Source organism: Protopterus annectens, chromosome 16.part0, assembly GCF_019279795.1.
Source record: "Protopterus annectens isolate FY-2018-M chromosome 16.part0, PAN1.0, whole genome shotgun sequence".
In the NCBI taxonomy this organism is placed as follows: Eukaryota; Metazoa; Chordata; order Ceratodontiformes; family Protopteridae; genus Protopterus; species Protopterus annectens.
Window position 1 is genome coordinate 140,258,019 of NC_056750.1, and position 25,623 is coordinate 140,283,641.

The 25,623-nt window shown below is 37.9% G+C and overlaps 1 protein-coding gene across 1 annotated transcript in view; it reads right to left on the bottom strand.

Annotated features, from left to right (window-relative positions):
• The window catches only part of LOC122790696 (purine nucleoside phosphorylase), a 759,528-nt gene extending 734,496 nt beyond the window's left edge, over positions 1–25,032 (bottom strand). Inside the window, exon 1 of the mRNA XM_044058237.1 lies at positions 24,992–25,032. Coding sequence (XP_043914172.1) covers positions 24,992–25,017 — 26 coding nt within the window. The 5' untranslated portion in view covers positions 25,018–25,032. The remainder of the gene's footprint in view (positions 1–24,991) is intronic.
• Positions 25,033–25,623: the final 591 nt, after the last annotated feature.

The window sequence follows — 25,623 nt, forward strand, 5'->3', positions numbered from 1 at the left end:
GCTTCAACTAGGAAGGTCATATGATGGTTAAGACAACTTCAGTTTGCAACTTCAAGGAACATGAACTTTTTAAGACCCCAAATGAGGTACACTTGAGAGGGATGCATCCAAGCTCAAAAAAGTTTCTAGTTGATCTCCTTCTCATCTTCTATGGCAATAACTTTCTATCACTGGGTAGATAAAATAGTTGTAAATTTGTAAATTTTATTTGAACCCTTTTATATTTGTTCTGGAGGCTGTGCTCTTGATCCACCATTCCAATATAGACAGCCCTCAGATCCAGAAAATGCAAGAAAGGCCTCAATATTGGATACTTCAGTGCACAAAATCCATTGTGACACATACGACCCCAAACCTACAAACCTGAAAATATTTACACGTACATCAACTCCAGATTATCAGTGCCAGTGGTGCAACTGGTAGCAAACTTGCCTTTGGTTCATAAGACAGTAGGTTCTAGTCTCAACCGGATAGATCGATAGATGACACTACAGTGTGCCATGGAGTTGGGGGTACTTCTGCACTCCTGAGTGTGGTGTCCCTTAGATGAGACATTAAAATGAAGTCTAATCTGGTTGAGTTGGTTGTAACTCAGGTGGATTTAAAAGATCCCATGATACCTAGTGAAAAAATACTTCTTTATTTTACATAACATAAAAAAACATTATTTACATATTTAAATATTTACAAAATGTGCACATTTACAGGCACATCGATACACATTTCTATCTTTTTTATAATTTATCATGTTTTTTATAACATCTTCATTGTTGTTATTTCGTAATTGGTCCCCACTCCTCCTTTCACAACCGTAATCTAATTTTTCACAATACATCTGCCAAAATTCATTTTTCATTAAACAAAATTTCATTCATTCTTTCATTACAGATAACCCATATTACATAAAATAAATTCTTATCTACTCTTCTCATATACTTTTTTTTATTATTTTTATAATACCAATGCATAATTATATATATATATATATATATATATATATATATATATATATATATATATATATATTTTTTTTTTGTTTATGTCATTATTATTCTCAAAATGTCTTTCTTCAGACAACGTTTTTCCAGAGCTTCACCACTCTTACATTTTAAAAAAAAAATGCTCTGTTGTCTCCTCCCCAACCCAAAATAAGCACACTTTTTCAACTTTCTTTCTATATGGCATATTCCCCTTTACTGGTAACTTACCAGTCTCCATAGCAAATCATGAAACTCTGCTATCCAGGTACACCACTTTTTCCTGACTTTAATATCTTTAATCATTTCTTTTGGTAAATTTTACAATGGATTTACATATCAATATTGTTTCATCCCAGTATTATACCACATCCTTCTATCTTTTTCTATATCATCAATTGTTATGTTCCATGTTAGTATTTTTCTTGATAATTTTTAATTTCTTAATTTACAAATTATTTTTCTCTTTTTCTTATTCTCGTAATCTCTTGGAACTTTCTGTACTTATATTTAAACATTCTCACTATTCATTTCTCATTCTCTTCCTTTACCCAGTTTACTCCTTTATACAAGTTTAAAGAAACAGAATAAACAACTGGATTTAGTACATCAATTCTCTGTCCATCTTCGCTCATACACAGCATATCTCTTTTCACTGGGTTTAATCTTGAAAACTATATGAAAGAATTGCCCAATTTTCTTTTAATATTTTTGTGAGATCATATAAACATTAGACATACATCCTATTTTCCCATTAATACAGCATTATAAATCTTTTTGCTGAATGCTAATCTATATGCCCTCCACAGAAGACCTATTTCTTTGATTTCTTTTATCAAACCCTTCCATTGCATCATATACACAAAATTTCCCAAGTTTTATTCTTAACAAAGATACCGCACTCATTGAAAAATACATGCCCCAAATTTTTATGACATCACCCAAACCATAACATTTATCCTTATTCAAGGCCATTCTCATTCCCTTTAAACATCCATTCAGACAAAGCAACACTTCCCTCATCCATATTTTGTTCATAGCAACTACAACTATATCTTCTGCATATCAAAACTACTTGAATCACCACCTTTTTTTGCATCACATATTTAGTATTGTACATTTTTAATGAGATAATTCACTCACTATCACATTTATTACCATTGCAAACAATATTCTACCCCTGGGCCAGCCTTCTTATACCATACTTCATGCATATTTCTTTTCTCAGACACACATTCAGTAACACTCTCACCCCATTATTCTGATATGCGGACATATACACTCGCCTAATTCCATTATCTAGGCCATACTTCTAACAAGCAACACGCCCTTCGGTATCAGATGCCTATTTCACAAACCATAAGTTTCATGTTCTCCCTTATACTTATATCATCCAGAATTTCTCTCACTACTAATAACAATTCTTTAGATCCCTTCCCTTTTATACCATATATGCTTTCTTCCATAATATTTCCCATCCTTCCTTCCATTCTCCTCTGTATTATTCTCATAACAGTTTTAGAATCTGTGTTATTTAGTGAGATGGATCTCCATTTTTTTAATTTCATTTATCTCATCTTTCCTTCATATAAAGTTTAATACCCTACTATATAACTCTTCATAAACAAACCCTTCCTTCAATCATTAATTCAGTAGATTTACAAAATACCGTCTTTGTCAATTCACTAATTTCTCAAACATTCCGTACCTTATATCATCTGGGCCTGTTACTGAATCCACATTTACTCTCCTAAGTTCTTCATCCAATTCATGAATAGTAATTTCTTTTTCAAAATCTTCCTTAACTCATTATGGATTTTTTTTCTACTTTCCATTCTCTCTTATTTTCCTTCTTTACATATTTTCTACACACTGTACTACAATACTCATACTTTTCTCATGTTCTTTTTACCTCTCCATTTATATTCATTTCCAACATTATACTAACATCCTACTTTACTATTTTACTGAAATATACAGATACCTCCTCCCTTCAACTTTGTAAATATTATTTCTGCCTAAAAAAGTAATACTTTAATATTTTTCCTGATTTCTTTTATATATTTCTTTTTCCATATCATAATATTCTCTTGTATTTTTCTCTAAATTCTCTAATACATTTCTGTATATTTTCCTTTACTTTGCTTCCTTTCTAATATCATCCTGCCATTGAAAATAAACTTTTGTATATTTCTTTTTAAATTCAGCCCAGCATTCGGACCATTTTTTATAGAAGTCCTTCATGGTTATACGATCCTTCCATAAACGCAATACTTCTAATTTCATCCCATAATCTTTCATTTATTATTTTTATTCCATTTCCTGTTTTAATATACTCCCTTTCTTCCATCACCCCCATCCCTATTTCTGAATAGATGGAAAAAATCCATCAGAACTGTATCACCATCTGTTTCTCCCAAACCTTCCAATGATACAAGATAATTAATTTCAGATCCAAGTGCCCCTTCTGTGAATACACTGACTTTTGCTCCACCACAGTTAATCGACCTCATTTTATTACTTATTGTATTTTTTTAATCTTTCACTTTCTTTTACATTTTCTTCTTACATTACAATTAAAGTCCCCTGCAGTTATAATGTTCATGTTAACCATCACCTAGTCTAATATTTGATTAAACAGATTTTCTTTTCCCTTGCTAGTTATATATGCATATAATGCTATCATTCTATAACTATGTTCTCTCTACCAAACATCCATAGCAGTTAACCTTCCAGTCTTTACCAAGGTTACATCTAGTATTTTCACTGTTTTTACACAACACAGACATTCCAGAACAATGTTCCCTTCCCAAATTCCATATTATATTTCTAGCCAACAGCTTTTTGGTTTGCAGTCTTTCTTCACTTGACAGGAATGTTACATCCTGTAATAGAATAACATCCACATCACATTTAGCACACCATTCAATATCCTTATCCCCATCCTTCTTACAGGGTTAATACGGTTCACGTTTATTGAAAGTACTCAAAAGTTGCTGCTTTCCTTCTTTTTAAATTTAGGGGAAATATTTCCAAATTTTCCTTTTCTTATTTTTCTCTTTCTCCAGTGCACTCTCTATCCTTATTTTACCCTCCATATATTTTTTCTTCTTCACCTAGTTCACTGTCTCTCCCAGCCTCTTGTTGTCCTTCCTTCTGCACACTTTCTGCCCTTTCACCTTCATTTTCATTATTTTTTGTTTACTCTTGACAATCCATTTAAAAGTGACATCCCCTTTTTACACAACCTGTATTCAGGTAGGGTTGCCACCTTTTCACATGGCCAAAGTGGGACATTTTCGGGACACACATCAGATTTTACAGGCCGACACATACCCACAGTCAGTACAAAGGATAAAACTTAACTTTTTTGCCTAAATAAAAGGTTATTCTTGTAGCATTTTAGTTGCTTATTCTGTTTCTTGTAACATTTAGATATTTTAGACACAGAATAACGGTTTTATGCAACTATTACATAAAATATGGGACATAATTATATCCTACAATCTCAGGACATTTGCCATTTTTCATATTTTTTGTCAGGACACAACTACCCAAAGAGGGACTGTCCCTTGCAAAGTGGGACAGGTCGTAACCCTAGTATTCAGGGTCACACCTTTATGTTTCAAGTCCTTTATTCATACTCTGGTGCTTTGTACATTCTCCCAATTCCCAATACTTAATTGAATGAGAAAACTCTCCAAAAAACAAACATGATTTAGGCTGGCCAGCATACCTTAATGTCCTTCTATGACCAGCCACAAAAATAACACTTGACAAGTGTTTCACCATGTTTTTGTTTTGTTTTTACATTTCAAAAGAACTTCAAACTTCCAAACCCCATTCCATTAGTTTATGTTATCTCTAACTTTCACAGTATTATGAATGGTTTCACAATGACCCTGCATGCATTTTTAACATCACCTTCTTCCAATTCATCAGTTCTAAACTGCAAAGTAATTTTTTTTAAACATTTAATTTACTACCAGAAAACAAATAATTGATCCACTTATAATTGCCCTTTTTATTACACAGTTCCAAAAATGTCCTCATCCATCCATCAGTTTCAAATGTTGTCACAAAAACTACTATCTGTTCCAATATGTATGAAAAAAAATTGAGCTTTAAAACCCAGTACAGCTACCAAATCGCCCCATACATAATATCTGTATATCACAGTGTCATGTTTGTTTTTATTCTCACAGTTGGTGCTCTCATCTTTTTAAAAAGAGTTTTACTTACAGTTTGTTGCTGCTCTCTTTTTTGGCATGTTGTCACTGCTGCATATGTTTCAGTTACTGCATTATCCACTGTTACAAAACCAGACCCCTTCCCATTTTGTTGCTGCTTTCCTCTTTTACTTTCTGTCACTGCTGCATAAGTTTAAACTGCTGCATTCTCTGGTGTCACATCACCAGTTATCTAAAGTGTTTGTGTGGTCTGCACTGCTCTGAGTATCACTCATCTCTGCATTTAGTTTTGATTTGAAGTTCTTTCTTTAAGGTTTGATCACTTCTGTTGTTATCTTATTCTAGTATTACATTTGTTTTGTTTTAAGTTTTCTGTTCTGTTGGAGTTTTAAGAGTTCCCCACCCACCTTCCCAGTCCTTGTTGTGTTCTTAAATTTGGTGGCTTTTGAGTTGCCCACCCCTACTATAAATCTCATTTTGGACACTCATCCCAGTCCCATCTTATCAGCTTATTCTACTGAGTAGAGAGAGAGAGAGAGATCATTTGGGAAGGCCCACCCCTTTAGTTTATCAACTTTAAATTATCGTGTTTTATCCCTTTCCACTTATCCAAAAAAAAAAAAAATTGTCTCACAGTTAGATGTTGCCCGTTCGATTCTCAGTTAGAGCATCTTCTGTGTGGCGACATGCGTGAATGTGCGTTCCTTCATTGAAGGTTGTGCATTAGGCCCGGCAAGCCAGCACGTAAAAAAAAATCTACTGCCAATCATTAGCGGACCGGAGTTCCACTGTGGCGACCCCTAACCGGGAAAATCCAAAAGACACAAACAGTCATCTGCTTTTATTGTAGTTGTGTTTGTTCCTACTGTATTACTTTATTTTGCTTTTGCTGCCTGTTCTTAAAAGTAATCAATTGCAGTTATTCTGCTGCATTTATTACTGCTTCTTAGTAGCCTGATTAAATTGTAACTGTTATTCTAAACCTTTTTTGAGAAGGTTCCCCTTACCCTAGTGGCAGGAGTGTGCAGCTGGAGCTTGTCTGATTGAGGACTGCTGGAACAGGGCTCAGTTTTGAGCTTTTGTTATTGGTTAATTGGTTAATTTGTTTAAATCAGTTTGCTCGTTTGCTACTGTTATATAAAAAAAAAAAAAAAAAAAAAAAAAAAACCTAGCTTGTTTTCCCACCTTTCCTGAGTAGTTCAGATACAGATTTATAGATTTGCTGTATTCAGGACTGTACTGTAGTTTCTGAGTTCCCCTGACCTTTCTGTGTTAGAGGGAAGCCACTTAGCTTATCAGTGGGAGTGATAAGCACTAGGTAGCCTATCTACCACAAGAGGAGTGGTTTCTAGCTCCCTTTCAACTTTCTGCTTTAAGAGCCCGTGTTTGCATGGGTTTCTGCACTAAGCTAGGGTAAACTATTACCGGTGTCAGAAAGTCTGCTCTTCAATTTTTTCCTTAGATCTTGGTAGTTCTCTTCTTTCATGCATTTAACTAGCTTATTCATCTAGCACTTCATCTGGTTTCTTGTAGCAATTATTGTAGCACACATAAGTGCTAACAGCACTAAATGTCCTATAAGGAAACAGCTCCAGTACTTATTAATAATGACATCCCTCCTGGCATGTCTAAAGGTCAGTTCCTTGTGATTTCTCCTATTAACCTGGTGAACTTGGGCATTCTGAGGCAGTGTAGCAACTCTCTCCTCTTACATCCCAACACTCAGACTTGTGAGGGAAGCACTTATATATCCAAACTGGAGCACATGCACTCTCCAGCCAAGACCGGAATAGCTGGTCAAGAGGAGAAGGTCAACACCTGCACCATACCACATGGAACACATAGCCCTCCAGAGCACCCACCATCACAGCTCTCACATAAAAAACACAAACCACACACCCACCTTCATGTAGGCTCTCAATAGAAATATACCCAAACAGCAGTGACCTCCAAATCAGAAATGCACTCCACCACCACAACACAGCACAAATCACAAGACACATAGCTCACCTACACAGTGTGCCCCTCAACCTAAGTCCCTAAGGCAAAACAGCTTACCCAATACACTAATCATAGGTGAACCAATAATGAGGCACACTGATGCCCCACTCACTAGGTTGAATAAGGAGAAGGTAACAGTCAAGTGTCTATTGTGTGCCAGGATCCGACACATAACGCACACACTCAGGTCACTCCACAAGTACAAGTATGACTCTGTCATTGTTCATGTGGGTGTGAATGACCTGAGATGTACCTCCCTGGACTACATAAAAAGAGACATAGAGGAGTTCTCAGATTATGTGGCCCAGGGAGATATGAACCTAGCCCTGAGCAGCATCCTACCATCACCCAGAATGATACCACAGTAAAAGCATAAAATGATTGACTTCAACAATTGACTACATTACTGGGGTCATTCTAAGGGGATCCAGTATCTGTCTGCTTGGGATGACATGATTGACAGACCTCAATGCTTTGCCAGAGATGGCCTGCATCTGTCACCCCTAGGTTTCTGGATACTGGCTAAGGCTCTTGCCACCCCTATAGGTGGTGTTCCAAAGATCAAATTACCACCGTAACAGCTATAAATAAATGCAATCTGAGGGTCATGCTGCTCAACGCTAGAAGTCTAAATCTCAAGATGCACTCACTCGAAGCACTCCTCAAAATGGAGAACATTGACATTTGACATTTATGATGCAACGGAGACATGGTTTAAAGCAGCAGAAAGCACCCCTGCACTACCAGGCTATAACTCATTTCACACCCTTTAGTCCCAGAAAGAGGACCAAAGCTCCAAAGAGGGTGGCATCTCCATATTCATAAAGGATATGCACACCTCCAGACTAGTAGCCCAACATAACGCATCGGAGATACTTCAGGTACAACTAACAGTGGGTAAGATGGTGATTCAGGTCAAAGCCTGCTATAGGTCCCCAACCATGTACCAAGGCTCTCATTCCATGTTCCTAAGCACCCTGGAAACTATTAGGGTCCAACCCAACACTGTCATACTGGGTGACTTCAACTACCCCTCCATCAAATGGGCAAACTACTCATGCACCAATACACTTGCCCAATGCTTCCTGGAATTCATTAATTCCAATCTGCTGGACCAGCTCATTCTTACCCCCACTAGAAGAAGCAACATCCTTGACCTGGTTATTACTAACATGGGCAACTGTTGCTCAACACCAATAGTCAACTCCTCCTTGGTTATATCCAACAACAAACTAATTACCATGGAAATCCACATCTCACCCACACCACCAGCAAAAGTAACCATCATAAAAATCTTCTCCAAAGCTGACTTTGGGCTCCTAAACGCAGAGGTGGCTAACTTCATGACACGCATGCAAATGGTAAATCAGTGCATGACAGCCGAATCATACATCAATGCACTGCACAAACATGTACATAAATGCATGGAACTAGCCATACCCAACAGAACCAAGACGCTCTCCTCCAAAAAAAGGAAGCCAAACTGGTGATCCCCTGCCATTAATAAACTCTACAACAGAAAGGAAGAAACTGTTGCAGAAAAAGGTGAAGTCCTAAGACTGGAAAAACTCCCTTATTAGCCTCAACAAAAAGTTGAGATCCCTTATCAAAACCTCTAAAGCTAGCTATGAAGGTAGAATTGTGGCAGACACTAAAATCAACCACAATGCCTTCTACAGTTATAGCAAGAATCTCCTTGACAATACTCAGATTTGCTCTGAGTTACTACACAATGGTACCTCCTATACTGAGCAAACAGATATTGCCAATATACTGGCTGACAGATTCAGTGCCAACTTTATCCCCCCCCCAAAGGACCAATCATAATACCAGAAGAATGCCAGGCACCCAGCACTACTGCAGCACAGGTTAAAGCTGCATTGTCCAAGGCCAAGAATACAGCTTCAATGGGACCCGACAATATCTCTGGCTGTGTTCTACATGAACTACAAAGTGAACTGGCACCACACATGTGTGCCCTGTTCAATCACAGCCTCACTTCAGGATTTGTCCCTACAGAATGGTGCACTGCTACAGTCATCCCTGAACAAAAAGGGGGAGCAACTACAGACCCTGGGAATTATCACCCCATTAGCCTGACAAGTCTGATATGTAAGGCTATGGAGCGCATCATCATGGGCCTAATTAACAGGTATATAGGGAATCTCTAAACTCTAGATCCCATGCAATTTGGTTTTGTGAAGGGTAGATCATGCCTGCTCAACCTGGTTGACTTCTTTGAGTCAGTCACCAGAGCTGTGGATGAGGGCAAGGCAGTTCATACAGCCTACCTTAATCTGGCCAAGGCCTTTGATACCATTCCCCACTCAGGAATTATTGATAGACTCACCAAACTAGGAATCAACCCCTATATCACTAGGTGGGTTGCAAATTGGCTCACAGATAGAACCCACAGTGTGAAAGTAGCAGACTCCAAGTCAAACTGTTGACCAGTCACGAGTGAAGTCCCACAAGGATTTGTCCTGGGTCCTCTCCTGTTTGGAATCTACTTCTCAGAAGTCCAGGCCAACACAGAGAGACTCTGGCTGACCAAGTTCGCTGATGATTGCAAGTTGGGAGCCATTATTAACTCCCCAAGTATTGTATACATCCTACAGAAAGGCCTCACTGAGACTAACAACTGGTGTCAAAACCATGGCGATAAGCTTAATGCCAAAAAATGCGTCATCATTCCCTTTGGGAAAAACTCAGTTCCCACTAATTACCACATTGATGGTAGCCCACTGAACACTGAAGGCGTTATAAAAGATCTGGGGACACAGGTTGACAGCAACCTCTCCTTCGACCACCACATTGCCACTGTGGTCAGAAAGTCCTTATGTGGGACATGTCATTACCAAGGGTTTTGCATCCAGGAAGAAAGAGGTCATCATCTCTCTCTACACTTCCCTCATTAGACCAATCATCGAGTATAATGCCCCATTTGGCATGTACCTCACTAAACACCTGCAACAGCTGGAAAGTCCACAAAGTACCTCATGAAGAGGATCCTAGGCCTTAAACACATGCTCTACATGGACATACTGAAAAAACTCCAGCTTTACTCTGTCTCACATCGTCTATTAAGAGGCGATATCTGCTTGACTTACAAAGCCATGTCTGACCCAGCCCTGTTAGAAATGTTACAGCTAAATAAATCCCAATCCCTCCACACCACATGCTCCAGGGCCCTCAGCTTCATTACCACATTCAACAGAACATGCTGGAGGGGCAGATTCATAACCAGAGACTGCCCATGCTCTGGAATAGACTTCCCATACATGTCAAGCAGAGCACCTCACTGGTCCTTTTCAAGAGAAATCTTGATGAGTGGGTGAGAAATAGAAAGTTCACCCCGGGGATCACTTCAGTGGCTCTACTTGATAGAGGCACCAGGAACTAACAGCAGCATGATGCCAGGGCACTTCCATGGGCTAGGCTTGTAAAAGCTCCAGGGCCGTTGGCCTAGTACACACCTATGAACTTATGAACCTCATGCCTTTTCCACATTACCATCCTCAGCACTTCCAAAAAGGGCATCTGCCATCTCACCCCCAGAAACAGCAGAACTATCACCTGGATCATCCTACTCATTTATTTATAACAGAACATCATCTGCAAGCACTCATGCTACCAGTTCTGTTATCTGCACCACTTCAACAGACGTACGTACTTCTTTCTCCATGGAGACAGCTAAATGCTGCTCATTTGTAACATCCACCATACAGGAATCTTTATTTACATTCTACAAATCCATATTGAACATATTTTTCTCCATATTTTTCCTTTTACCTGCAAACTCTCCACAGCATTTCTTTCCTCCTCCATGTTGCTGCTTCCCTTAGACCTCTTTCTTGATTATGTCAGAGCCCTATGGCCCCACCTAGCAGCTCCAAAGAGTAGGGGAAGTTCCCCAATACCATGGCCAAATTCCCCCTAGTAGCATAATACCAGCTCAGGTCTCCTTTGAAAAAAAAAAAACTCTTAACCAAGCTTACATCTCAACTGTCCAGATTTTTGCCTCATATTTTTGGCCTGTTCCTCATAAAATGCGTGGTTTTCTGTATCTTTGTGGCAAATCAGTGAGGACTGAATTTGCTATATAATGACAGGCATTTGAGTTTCAGACTTTATATCCTTAAGAAAATGCATGGTAACATCAGTCCTTTTATTCTAGCAACTTTCTAAGTTTATAAGAGCAATATTTAAAATTTGCCCCTATTTTGGGTGCTTTCCTCCCATTATTTTTGACTTGGTCCTGATTTTTTTGTGCCAAGAGGTTGAGAGCTGTGTAGCCTAGTAGAACTAAATCAGGCAACAAAGATAAATAAAGTAAATAGATACATTTATTGGATTCCTCTGAGAAGTAGATGCTGTTTGGGTATAGATTGTGATACCAATAATTTGTTTATTTTTAGCAGATGCATTTTATTGACAATAAAACATCATACTGACAATTTTGGGATGAAACAGGTGCACACACAAACAGTCAGAAACAGAATTAATCTAATACCAGTAAGATTAAGACAGTAAAGACTTTAAACGTCATTGTTCACCTGCGGCTACAATAGCAGAAGATGCAGCATATTGGTAGAATTGCTAGCATTTGCATCACCAGGATATCTAAAAAAACATTGAAATATATGGAGAGCCAAAGTGTGAGTATGCACATAAAAATGGCATCACAATGCTTGGATTTATACTGGTTCACTGATAAACCTATCATCAGATAGCAATACATCAAGCATGGACCATTGATCCTTGATCCAATGAAAAAATAAAACTAAAAAGCAGCAACTTTCCCTACCTTCACAACCACAAATTCTAACTTTACTAACTGTAAAATCAAACATCAGTGGGAACAAGTAGAAATATCCTTCTCTTTTTGTTACATGTTCATTATGAAAAATATTGACAGGGTCAGATGAAACAAATGGTTGGGGTAACTGTTTTGATGATTTCAGCTACAATGAAACAGGAATTGGAGAACTATATAATTCCCCAGCAAAATGTTATAGAATCAACACTAATTTACTCTGTCTTTACTTTCAAGGCCTATGCTTCTTATAGAATCAACACTAATTTACTCTGTCTTTACTTTTGAGGCCTATGCTTCTTATAGAATCAACACTAATTTACTCCGTCTTTACTTTCGAGGCCTGTGCTTCTTATAGAATCAACACTAATTTACTCCGTCTTTACTTTCGAGGCTTATGCTTCTTATAGAATCAACACTAATTTACTCTGTCTTTACTTTCAAGGCCTATGCTTCTTATAGAATCAACACTAATTTACTCTGTCTTTACTTTCGAGGCCTATGCTTCTTATAGAATCAACAGTAATTTACTCCGTCTTTACTTTTGAGGCCTATGCTTCTTATAGAATCAACACTAATTTACTCCGTCTTTACTTTGGAGGCCTATGCTTCTTATAGAATAAACACTAATTTACTCTGTCTTTACTTTGGAGGCTAATGCTTCTTATAGAATCAACACTAATTTACTCCGTCTTTACTTTCGAGGCCTATGCTTCTTATAGAATCAACACTAATTTACTCCGTCTTTACTTTCAAGGCCTATGCTTCTTATAGAATCAACACTAATTTACTCTGTCTTTACTTTTGAGGCCTATGCTTCTTATAGAATCAACACTAATTTACTCCGTCTTTACTTTCGAGGCCTGTGCTTCTTATAGAATCAACACTAATTTACTCCGTCTTTACTTTCGAGGCTTATGCTTCTTATAGAATCAACACTAATTTACTCTGTCTTTACTTTCGTGGCCTATGCTACTTATAGAATCAACACTAATTTACTCTGTCTTTACTTTCGAGGCCTATGCTTCTTATAGAATCAACAGTAATTTACTCCGTCTTTACTTTTGAGGCCTATGCTTCTTATAGAATCAACACTAATTTACTCCATCTTTACTTTGGAGGCCTATGCTTCTTATAGAATAAACACTAATTTACTCCGTCTTTACTTTGGAGGCCTATGCTTCTTATAGAATAAACACTAATTTACTCTGTCTTTACTTTGGAGGCCAATGATTCTTATTAAAGTCATTAAATAGTAGAAGTGGGCTGAATAACAGGAAATAAGAATTTTGTATGGCCATCAATAGAGGACAGAAATATCTCAGAAGTAATTTGAAATACATTTTCCAGTCTGAAGCCAAGTGTAATTGTACTACAAATGCTGCTCACTGAACCTAAGCCCATCTTTACATTTCTGGCTAATGACACAGGGGTGGGTTAGGGTGAACCTTGCTTTGTCAGAACTGGGATCTGCAGGCCTAATAACATAAAGACCACAAGGGAAGCACAGCACATCACAGACACCTTGTGTCTGTGGGTAGTGGCAAAATATATGCTTTGAGTCTGGTCCTTTTGGTTCATACCCCTTACAATGAACATTTGAACTATACCTAATCTTTGTACTATGGAAGGGGGTCCGTTGTCCACCATTAAACAGCAAACAAATATTCACCATAATGAAATGGGTATTATGTAAGTATTGGAAAGCCATTAGCTGAGAAGGTGGGTGAATAGCATTAGAGTCAGGGATATAACATATAATATTGTAAATTCCTTTTCAAGTTTGTGTAAAATCTCTGCGTTCTGTTGTATAAGCAGTTTATACAGATGAGAAGCTTCCATTGTAGAGGAAATGCTCTCTATACTCCATAAGGTAGACTGGTATCCTTTAAACAGAAGGGCATCAACACCTTTCCATACTTTGAGTGGAGATCGAAAGGTATCATTGCAGAGCTGCAAGAATTTCTGAAAAACTACTTGACTCAAGCTGTACTTTACTGTCATGTAAGTGAAGCAAATACCTCCTTCCTTTTAACCTGGGGTAGTAACTTGGTTTACAAAAACATCCTTTTGCTCTCCCATTGTGTTCATCTGCTCAGATAACTTATATTCTTTAGTATTAGATAATTCAATAAGGGGATTGCTACACGTCAGCATTTGGAATGAGTTAAAGGTTTCTTTAGTCTGATGATGACTATAAGTAGAGCTAAAGATATACCATTTGTAGTAAGTGGGAGTAGAACTACTAGATCCAAAGATTTAAATTTTGCTTGTGACATAAATAAGACATATTGGTAAGCCAGGTATGTGTCTCATAGGATCCCATGCTTTGGACAGGCTCCCCATCCATGTGAAACAGAGTCCATCCCTAACTCTATTTAAGTGTAACCTTGACCAATGAATAGGAAATTGGAAATTCACCCTGGGTCTGGCCTACATGTCTGTGATAAACAGAGGCAGACAGCAATGCCCAGATTAATATACCCCCCAACACATTGCCTCTAGAAACTTCCAAAACTAACATACCCCCTCTTAATAAATGCCAATGATATACAGGGACCCAATTCTATAGGATTTCACATCTAGGTTTATAAAGGCCCCAGTGGTCATTAGCCTAGTATATGTCTATGAACCTATGAGTAATACTAATGAATGGTAACTTCCCGTCTGCCTCATAAAGACTTGCTGCCAAAGAAGTAGTGAAGAGCTAGTTGTAAAGGAGAAGAATGAGATTATATTCCTAAGTCTTAAAAGTTAGAACTGCCCTCTTATTGAGATGACATACAAACCTTTTACCTTCAGTTCTTCTCCTTTGCTTCCCATAAAACTTAGATACCCAGAGATGTGAGAGACAGAGGCTATGACCCTTGGTTCTGCCTCACTGTCCCAATTTATGTATGTGGGTCACCACAAGAATGATCTATCAAGGCTCACCACTGGTGTGCAAGAGGATGAAATAAAAAAGAAAAAGTGGGCACAAATCTTTTTTAATAACTAATTCATTAAATGCAATCTGAGTCTAAGTGTACAAAGGGAATGTGCACTGCTGTTCTGTGTATGGCTTCCAGCACTGACACCCATATTAGAGATATACACTGATCTCTTACAATACTTTGTCTTTGGGTTGCACCCTAGGGCACTTTCTTAACACTCTCTCTCTCTGTTTGAACCGCAGTATCTTCCATCGCTCCTTAGCACAACTGCTTTGAAAAAAAATATTATTTTCACACACACTCATGCACATAGAGACACACACACACACACATACACACACACACACACACACACACACACACACACACACACACACACACACACACACACACACACACACACACGCACACACACGCACACACACACACACACACACACACACACATGCACACACACACACTTCCCAGGGAAGGGTATTAGGAATTTACACTTCCTCACTACTTCCTTTGTGTCATGGAAAAACTATCCTGACAATACATATGCTTAGGAGACAATCATACCAGATGTAGTACCACTCTTTATTAATAACCAAATATAAATTATAAAAATAATACCTTACTGGTAGTATGCTATAAGTGATCTGACTTTGTTGGAGATAGATATCACAACTTGCCAACCTACAGTGCTAAATAATTCTCTCTTCTCTGATAATAAATAATAATGCATAAATAAATACCAGTCACAAGATCTTCAAAATTAATAAATAAAAAAACTTTACTTAAATAAAGAAGTAAAGACAGTGTTTACATATTAAGTATAAAGCACAGAAAACAATAATCAGGTACAGGGACAGAAATACTTCAAGAAAAATCCAACTGATTCTAGCAAATCTAACAAACTAAATATCATAACTGGCTCTGTCCAGGAGGACTATGTCCCTAACTGTTCTAAGTAAGTAAAATATTAATTATACACAGGGGTCCAGCAGGACTATGTCCCTAACTGTTTTAAGTAAGTCAAATATTAATTAGACAGAGGGAGGTTTCACAGCAACATAGTCATGCTTATCACAGTCATTCAAGAAGATAAGGCTCTCTTTAAATTGACTTCACTTCCTAATATATATTTTTGCTAATCATTCTGTTCTCACAGGAAACTGAGGGCTTCCTTCTGATTATATCACTTTTTTCAGAGAAAACTAATTCTTCAGCCATCAGGCCTCAACATGCAATGGACCAAATTTCTCATTTGAATACCAGTGACTGCTTCCTTTGAAGAGCCTTGTAATTGTATTTTGTAGCCTTTCTTTTTCTTTCTGATTCTAAATGCTGGTGTAAATTAATTACATAAAAGCAGTTAGGTCCTACCTGAACCCTGCAGAAAGTTACACTTTACAGTTCGTTACATACATTTTTCTTTTCCTTTTATCTTTTTTTTTTCACAGAAGAAGAATACGTTTCACACATTTTATGCCATGTGAAGTGCTCTTATTGCAGAGATCACAGAGCTTAAATATAGCTTTACAAATATGCCAACATTCTGAAATAATAATAATGATAGTAAAAAATGCATCAAATTTTAAAATCAGTTTCTCTACGCAGGAATCACTAACACACACACATGCAACATAATGGCTTATCTGATAGCACTGTTGCTTCACAGCAAGAGTTTTTATGGGGTCCCTTCTGTGCAGAGTCTGCATGTCCTCCCTGTTGTTGGGTTTTCTCTGGTTTACTTCTACATTCCAAAGAAATACAGAAAGTGGATTGGGCACTCCAGATAGGCCACAGGTGTGAGTATGTATGTGTGTGTATACAATGGAAGAATAAAAGTGGCAGACACCCAGCAGTGGGAACACTGGCTCTATGTTACTGTTACTGTTGATATGATACTCTGACACCAAGTGTAAACATGGGAAAATGGGGTTATGGATGGATAGAAGGATGTATGCACTGGTATTTTAGAAAGGTATTGTACCATCTGACTTACAATAGGATGAGGTTTGCATTTTGAAAATCATGTGCATGTTGGTTAGTTGACAAATTTCATTTTTCACCACATTAATATGGTGAAAAAGTCATTCAGAATCCTTATTATTACCTGAATATCAGTCACTGGATCTGCATAAATTATTAAACAATAATCAGCATACAATATAATTTTCACTTCCTCATTCTGTGGTTGCCAACCATATAAGGCAGGTTGCAACTGGCAGGAACAACAAAGAACAGAAGAAGCAAGGAAGAAGGACACACTATGGGGATCTCTAGGGCAAGAACAAGAACAGTGTTAATATGTTACAACTGAATAACACTAAGGAATGGAGAGACACATATGGACTGATGTCATTTACAAGAATTTAATCCTGAAAACCTTCTTTACTTTCTAAATATAGTTCCAGTAAATGGAGTCAAAAGCTTTCTCAAAATTAATGAAGAATGCTGAAGCTGGGCCTAAGACTACCTGTGACCTTTGTATTAAGGTAATAATGTCTCAGAGGTGATTAGCACTATTCCTGCTTTATATAAAGAGTACCTGGGATTGGGCTCGGCTGTGTGAAAATCCTGCCATGTAGTTTGGCTTCCACATTAATGAGGGAGATGAGATGATAAGTACTTATCTGTGTTGTATATTTATTCAGTTTGAGAAGCACTGTAATTAAGAAGGTTTTTAAAGTTGCAGGTATGTCAAGAAAGAATAGGGGACAGTTGGTAGTGAATCAATTTATGTAAATCAATATTTATGCCATAAGGATGAAGAACTTTCCCTCAAGGCATCTGTTAGATTGCATTCAAGACTTCATTTTTATTGACTGGTATATTCTGGGAATGAGAATCCTTGTTTCTACTTGCAGGAGTTCAAGACTTGCAAGGAGGTTTGCTATGTGAATATGTTCATTAGCTCAGTCAATAGCTAGAGAGGTGAATAGCTCATTCACACCTGCAAACTCTCATTTAATGAGGTATCACATCTCTGAGGACCGACAGGGTGAACAGCTTTTGCCTGGAGCCACTGATTAGAGTTACATTCAAATTTGTGGGGTCATCTTACCATTAGCTACTTTGGCTGCTGTGCCGCAGCTTCCATTCCCCTACTAGTACTGCCTGATGGGAGAGGAGGAGACTGGGGGATGCTATGTAATGACAGTATTAACTGAGGCTGTCATTGTTTTTTAGGGAGAGGAGCTTTGAAGTGAGGCTAGTAGCCAGCAGCATCACTTGCATGTAGACAGGGATTTTATAACTTATTCCTCTTCTCCAGCAGGCTAATATCTCCAATGTAAGTCAGGTTAGCCATGAAGTGTAGCTTGTTTGAGGACATGCACACCTTTGATTATAGTGCAACCATGCCTCAAGTCACTCATGCAATCCAGCATGGTGATCTTGTCTGAGTCCTTGGCCTCCACCAGGACTCAAGAAAAATACACCCAGCATGCACCCTACAGTTCCACCCAACATGCTCCCTTGTCCCAGAATGGGCAAGCACACAAGCTGTTAACTGAATTTGGGTCACCTGGACCATAGACAGGGCTTTATCCCTCCACATCACCAGAGATGACAAGGATTCGATTTAAATATGAGAGAAATCTTTTAAATTAAACAAGTAAGGCAGCATTTTGCTTTGTTTGTTTAATATAAATTAATTCCTTACATTTAAGCTGTTTATTATGGCACTGAATACTACAAATTCAATACTGTGATTAAGCTACATTGTAACAACCCAGCCATGTGTGATTTGCCCTTCAGGCACTGAAGGTCGAATGATTTAATGATTTAAGGCAGCCACAACTAACACTGCAGGCATGAAGCAGAATACAGTGTAACTGGCATGCTTGGTGCAAATGAGATAGCTGAAAGTAAAAGGAATAGAAGACTTGATGTATTTCCTGAGTGTCAATGAGGGAATTGTACTCAGCACGCTTTCATCAAGTACACATCACACTGCTACTATGACATTGCCTTAATTTATGTGCTATGAATTTGCCTGGTTGACTGCCAAGTGCGTAGGCATATACTACTGCAGTCTTTAAATACAGGTTAGCTACCTTCTTCTGATACTTGAACCTTACCACATGCTGTCACTAATGTTTTATCCATAAAACAGGCTGCACCACATTTCTTAAATGCTACCTTCACAATAATTCTGGTATTGTTTGTTTTCTATCTAAAATTGTCACAACTCATCCTTTCATGGCGCTAAAGCAATATTTCTAATTTTAGAGTATCCCTCCACAGGAAGATAGACATTCTCTACTCCATTGATTATAAGACTGTCCATCGCTGAGTACCAAAAGGTCATCCTTTCACAATTTGGAAATATGAGTTTGGGATGGTGGACAATCCAATGTGCAAACCAAAGGGCAAGAAGGTCAGCCAGAGAAACCATTCAGTAAAAAAGGGCAAGAAAAACTTAGCCAAGCTGGAGTTCTGACTGTGTGATACCTCAAACCTGCCATAATGGAAGGCCATGGGATATATGCAAATGACCCCTTAAGGACTTCAAGTGTTTCAGCAACATGGCTTCTGGATGTTCCTGACTTTTTTACTTCTTAAGTCTTTATGGTTACATTCAGGCCAATTAAGCAAAACCCTACTAATTGTGGGCATGCATGTTTCAGTCTTTGTGCAGACAGCGGCTTTGTGGTCTGTAACTGAGAATGGAACATTTGCTCATCACCCACCCCCTCGACCAGCTCTTTAGACAGTTACTAATAGTACAGTTTATTATGGGACTACTGAGATGTGACAGAAAAAGAGAACTCCTACTTCCTCAGGGAGACTAATTCACCACACATCGTTTACCTTATAGTCCTGTGTTAATTGTAAAACCCTTTTCATCTCTTTCGCCTGGCAGGGATGGCCTGTTTGTTGTGGAATAAGAAAGTATTTCAAAGTCCAATCTTAGGAGCGTAGACATTTCATCCAGGCTAAACTCTGTGACAAATATGAGCAAAGAAGTAAAGAATATTGGGAAGCCACCATGTGTGCCATAGATGACCTCTGTAATAAATGATCTGTTTGGGGTAGACACCCTTGAAAATGCTCATGTCCTATCACTATGACACCAGTATACGATGCTAACAAGCTCCGTCCTAGTTTCTCGTGTATTAATATTGGATTCATGTTACCAGATCAGAGTAGTCTGAACTACTTCACAAATGAAACTGAATGATCAAACCATATTTTTCAGTGTAGAAATGCAGTTCCAACAAACATAGTGTTCAGGCACCTAAACAGAATGGTTTTAGTAGAAGGGAAAGCCCTCCTACATCCCAATACCTCTTAGTTAAATATACTCCACAAATCACAGTACCAAAAAAAGTCAAAACCCACCAATATGGAAGACCCATCCTGTTATAGAGTACAAGCAATGTAGTCCCAAATACACTGCAGCAAAATTGCAGTGTCAAATTAGTAACTGTTAGCATACCACACATCACTGTCAGTTAAATTTAATGAGAATTTTACATGAAAATCTAAAAAAAAGCAACATTCAAGGAAACTAGTATTCACTTGGAATTGCTAGTTAGAAAAGTGATGAATTAACACCGCAAAGATATGCTTAATATTAGGTCTCTGTATCAAAGATCATGTAGAGCTGTCCAGTCCATAATTACGTCTCCCACCTTCAAAAAGTTACACATCATCATTTCTAGTAACCTTGATCTCTTGGCTCAAGGTAGTGCTGGTCCATAGATTTTTTTTAGTATTTTGCTAAAAGCATGTCTTTTTCAGGGAGTGATGATAGCCCTTACATTTTGAGTGCTTGTGCATTTAATCATCCTGGTACCAGTTAATGCTGTCAGGGGCAATATATCACAGACGAATGCCAAATAAGCTGAAAAGTAAGGTGTACAAAACAGTGGTGTCACCAATACTACTACAAGGTGCAGAAACCTGGGCAGTAAGGACAGAGCAGCAGGCTAGAGGTGATGGAGATGACGTGCCTCAGATGGGTGGCAGGATGCACACTGTGGGACAATTGAAGAAATGAGGACATCAGGGTAGAAGCTAAAATAGTTCCAATTGTAGAGAAGCTCAAAGAGAACAGATTACAGTGGTTTGGGCACATGTGAAGAAAAGCAGAAGATAATCTGGAGAAGAAGATTTGGGACAGATAGGAAGAAGGTAAGAGGAAATGAGGACGTCCAGCATAGAGGTGGATGGACTTTATGAGAGATGACCTGTGAGAGTCACATGTGAGTATTGATAAAGCTGGAGAGTGACATTGAAATGAGATATAACAACAGTTGGTACCACACTCTGACCCCATGTAGAAAAAAGGGGGTTAATGATATTGAGCTGATGTGGTTCTCATATGCACATAGAACTGGAACAATTTCTATGCCATGTTTATAATCAGCTTCCAAGGCAGTACAAGGGCTGCTAGTGATGATCACGAACAACTGCCATGCTGAGGAGTTCATGTGCAAGCTAGGGTCATCTATCTCAACCCCGCATGTTGTCCTTTCTGTTGGGCTGATGAGGTGGGGAAGGCATGAATGTTTGGGATTACAGTAAATTCAACTGAACTGGTTAACAATTCTGAGAAATTGGTAATCACTGGGGTTAATAAAAGGGGTGCTAGCAGGCCAGCAGATAGATTCTCCTGGATTTTCTCCAGTATGTTGGAGACTTCTAAAGCATCATAACAGAGCTGGACATTTTGAAATAGTATTTTTTAATTTTTCTACTTAATCTGTATTCATATTCTCAATGGGTACTTAAATGTTGCTTCTATAATACAACTGCCTAATCCAAGCAAAGGCTTTCCTCTTTTGTGTAGTTTTAAAGGCTGAGTCCTGAAAGAGTATCACCTGGCAGACCAGAAACTGAAAGCACTTTTCCTCTTTGATAATGTGAAGTACGGATTTCTTGTCAAGATATTTAAGACATCTGAATTGTATTTGGCAAGGATGTTAGTCTACATCTGGCAAAGATTTTAGGGGTCTGTCGCCCTTTTGGTACAGTCAATGTAATCTGCATTTCCTTTAGGAAGTCTTTGCTGGGAAGGCATCAAGTTCTTTGAATCTACTCCTTCCTTTAAACTAATGAGATACACACTATTTTGTCTCTGCTAATTTGCTGATTTTTTAGAGTTTTGCTGTAGCAGTTTGATGGTGTGCTGGTGTTTGCATACTGTGCATATTGAAGATGGGTTATAATTAGAGAAGCAGGAATGCAGGAGGTGCAGCCTCACACATGGGAGTTGTGTGTGTGGGGGGGGGGCTACATCTCTCACACCTTTGCTCTTTCATTGTCTGTGTTAACTCAATTTCAACCTGCTCAGGCCTCTATTTGCTTACAGTAATAGCTTTGACTTTTTCCGAGTCTCCTTACACTTTTTATGCTAAGGCTTTTAAAGCATCAATTTATTTGGCTAAAGAAGGTCACTGCAACTGTGTTCAGAACTTCTGCCAAGGTAACACCCATGCAATCTAGCTTCTCTCTTGCTATTTCCAATTCTTGCCCATCAGTGGATTTCACACACAAAGTTAGGCTAGGAAGGGTATGCAAGTAGTTCTAGATTTAACAGGATTAGACACACAATAATGTTTTTGTTTTTAATTTAAATTCTAGTAGCATTGGGTTAAATTATTACACTCTCATTTTTGCTGCTGCCAGCTTTAACCTCCCCAGTACCATTAATTTTGGCACGAAAAAAATTGACACTTGGGGGACAAGGTCCCTCATGTTAAAACAAGAGTTAGTTATTACTGTACCACACATGAGTCACCCCACACAGGTTGAATGAAGAGGTGCTGTAGTATCCTGAGGTCATTTTCCATCTTCCTAAAGCCTTACAGAGGAGTTTAAATTTGGCCTGTCCAATGTCCTGGATACTTAAAGCAACAAAGACAAGGCATAGACAACGTGCAAAGCATCATATCACTTGTCAGATTATGATGTGCATAACCAATTGAAAATAATATGCATAACATTAAGCCAGGCAAAACAGCCTACTTCAGGAAGTTGCAAAGATGCCACCTGACTGCCATCAAATGCACCATAAAAAAGCGGCTCTCTTCTGTAATATTGCCCCTAAATCTGCCCTTCCCACCTCTTTGGACTTTGCATGTAAATCTCTATTCATGCTTAAGGGGTAAACTAATTTTGTTTACTGCATCTTTGAGAAAATAATTTCTTCTATCCTGAAATGCCAATAAATTGTCAGCACTCTTCTCCATTTTCAGTTTATACCCGTCGGTATTAGTAAAATTCAAAAGCTGATTTACCAAGATTAAGCAGGTTGCTTTGCCTTCTGGGTATTTCAGACAGACCACTCATGTGCTTGCCAAATTCAATACTGCTCAGCAGACATCTGTCATAGAGGATTATCCTTACACTGTGTGTTATTGTAGTAAGCTGAAGACCTGCACAAAACGTAACCACAAGATTGCTGTTTTGCCCAATGACAAAGCCAAAATGTATGGCTTGTATACAGGCATCTGCTATGGCTTCAAGATTGGAGATGGCACAGAAAGACTTCCTATAAAAATCACAGATTCAACAGAATTCAGTCCTGATTTATACTGCATATGTGGGATCTGAATGTTCTCATTGTGTCTGTGTGATTTTTCTTTATTATTACTCCAGTTCTCTCCCCAAAACACTGACTGAATGATTGATCTAAACTGTAGATGCATATTGTATTTATCCACATTCATGTGTCTCAAGCTGTGGCTGAAAAAGGTGCAAGGACAATTTCATATATTCAGATAATTAAAAAAATGAATGAATGGATGAATCAATATATAAATAAACCACATGCCCCAGTTAAAGTTTTTGCCAAAATATCGAGATCATTGTAAATGACTTACCCATCGAGTTTGTTAAGCTAGTATGGGTTGGGAACAATGCTTTTGTTTAGATTATTAAGTATGTCTTTGTGTTTTTATTTTTCACATTTGTCAAAAGCAGCATCAGGAAGTATTGCGAAGTTCTGTGACACACCCAGATAGTACAACAAGGTGGAAAGTTGTACAAACCTGAAAATGAAATGTGAACTAAGCTAAAGAAAAAGCGTCTCAGCAAACACTTGTAATTCAGGAGTGAAAATATAAAATAAAAATAAAAAATGAACAAGCACAGGAGTCTGTCTAGTTCCAACATCACCACCTTGAGTGTTGAGGAAAAATTAAATAACAGAGAAACTAGTGGTCTTAAAACTTTGTTGATGAGCTCAGTCACAGTAATTTCCAGAAATCATGAAACCCAGGTAGTATTCCAAAACAACAAGCCTTTATTTGTCACAGGCAAGCGATCCTCAGTAATAAAAAATCAGAAATATTTAACAGTATTAAACATATCAGCTTTTATGAATTAAGTCCTCTGTTAAGCACTTTTTCTTCAAGTGTTGTGAGTGGTTTCTTCGAATGATTCCAGATCCTGGGGAAAAATTCAGAGTGTAGGCTTGTGGCCTGATGATGGCTTTATTGCATTAGTTAGCCGAAAGCGATTTTAGTTAAAAGTCTTTTTGTGTGTATCTTTTTATGTATATGTTATGCTTTTCTTAATACCTGATCTTGGAATGTGGGTTGCGAATAGATAGGTAGTGTTTTCATTAACTAGGATTTAGTTTGCTCTAGTAGTAGTGTGTGGGGGTGGGTACTTGTGTTCTTAAATGCACTTTTACTGCCCTGTTTATGTTGTTTGCCATGAATAGGCTGGTTTAAAATGAAACAATACGTTCATTTTCCACACCTACTTATAAGTATACAAAAGCTTATATTTTTAACACTGATAAAATATTTCAGATTTTTTTTTACTGAAGATTGCTTGTCTGTGACGAATAAAGGCTTGTTGCTTTGGGATACCACCTGGGTTTCATGATTTTTGGAAATTATTGTGACTGAGCTCATCAACAAAGTTTTAAGATCACTAGTTTCTCTGTCTTTTTTAAATATAAAATAAAGCATCATGCATTTAAAAGAATAGCCGAAGAAATCTATTTATTGTAATCATGGCAGGGGGTGGAGAGGTAAAATACAGTATGTACAAAAATGTCAGTCTCTTGTAAAACATGTTCTACTTTATAACAGTCTCAGATGTCTACATTTCTTGAAATCCTACCTGCAACGTTTTGGAGCATTTGCCATCTTAACACGGATTTGTAATATGTGGGATACTGAATCAAGTTTTTTCTTTGTCTCCTGTTTACGTCTGTCTGTGAAATTCTGAAGAGTTTCTTATTCCCTTGCCGACATCACAACTGTTTTATACAATCAGTTTTGATGATGTCACTAAGGTTATGAGACACACCATTAATAAGCTTTCCTGGCAGATTACCAGCAAGCTAATAAGTGGATTAGAGTTCCTCCTTCTTCCGCCCATTACTTCTCAGTTGCACTTGTCTTACAGGAGACTAGGTAACTGAAGCAGTGCAACCAAACAGCAGGAAAATCTATAAGATGCAATGCATATGGCATACTGTTTGTTATTATTTTTTGCCATATGTTTTATTTCTGTGAGATGTTTAAAGGGCTGCATGTCAGAATACAATAGCAATAGCAAAAATACTGTAGAAATATTTGCACATCCCACTTATGTATTTTCGCCCACATGCTAGCATCATTGAAAAATACAAACTAAATCTTTAAGGCTATTCAAACTACCTATCTGTTTATTGAGGTCTATATGTATTCCTCTGGGACAGACATTTACAGGTACATACCACCTGTGCCTGCATGCATACTGCTCTGAAA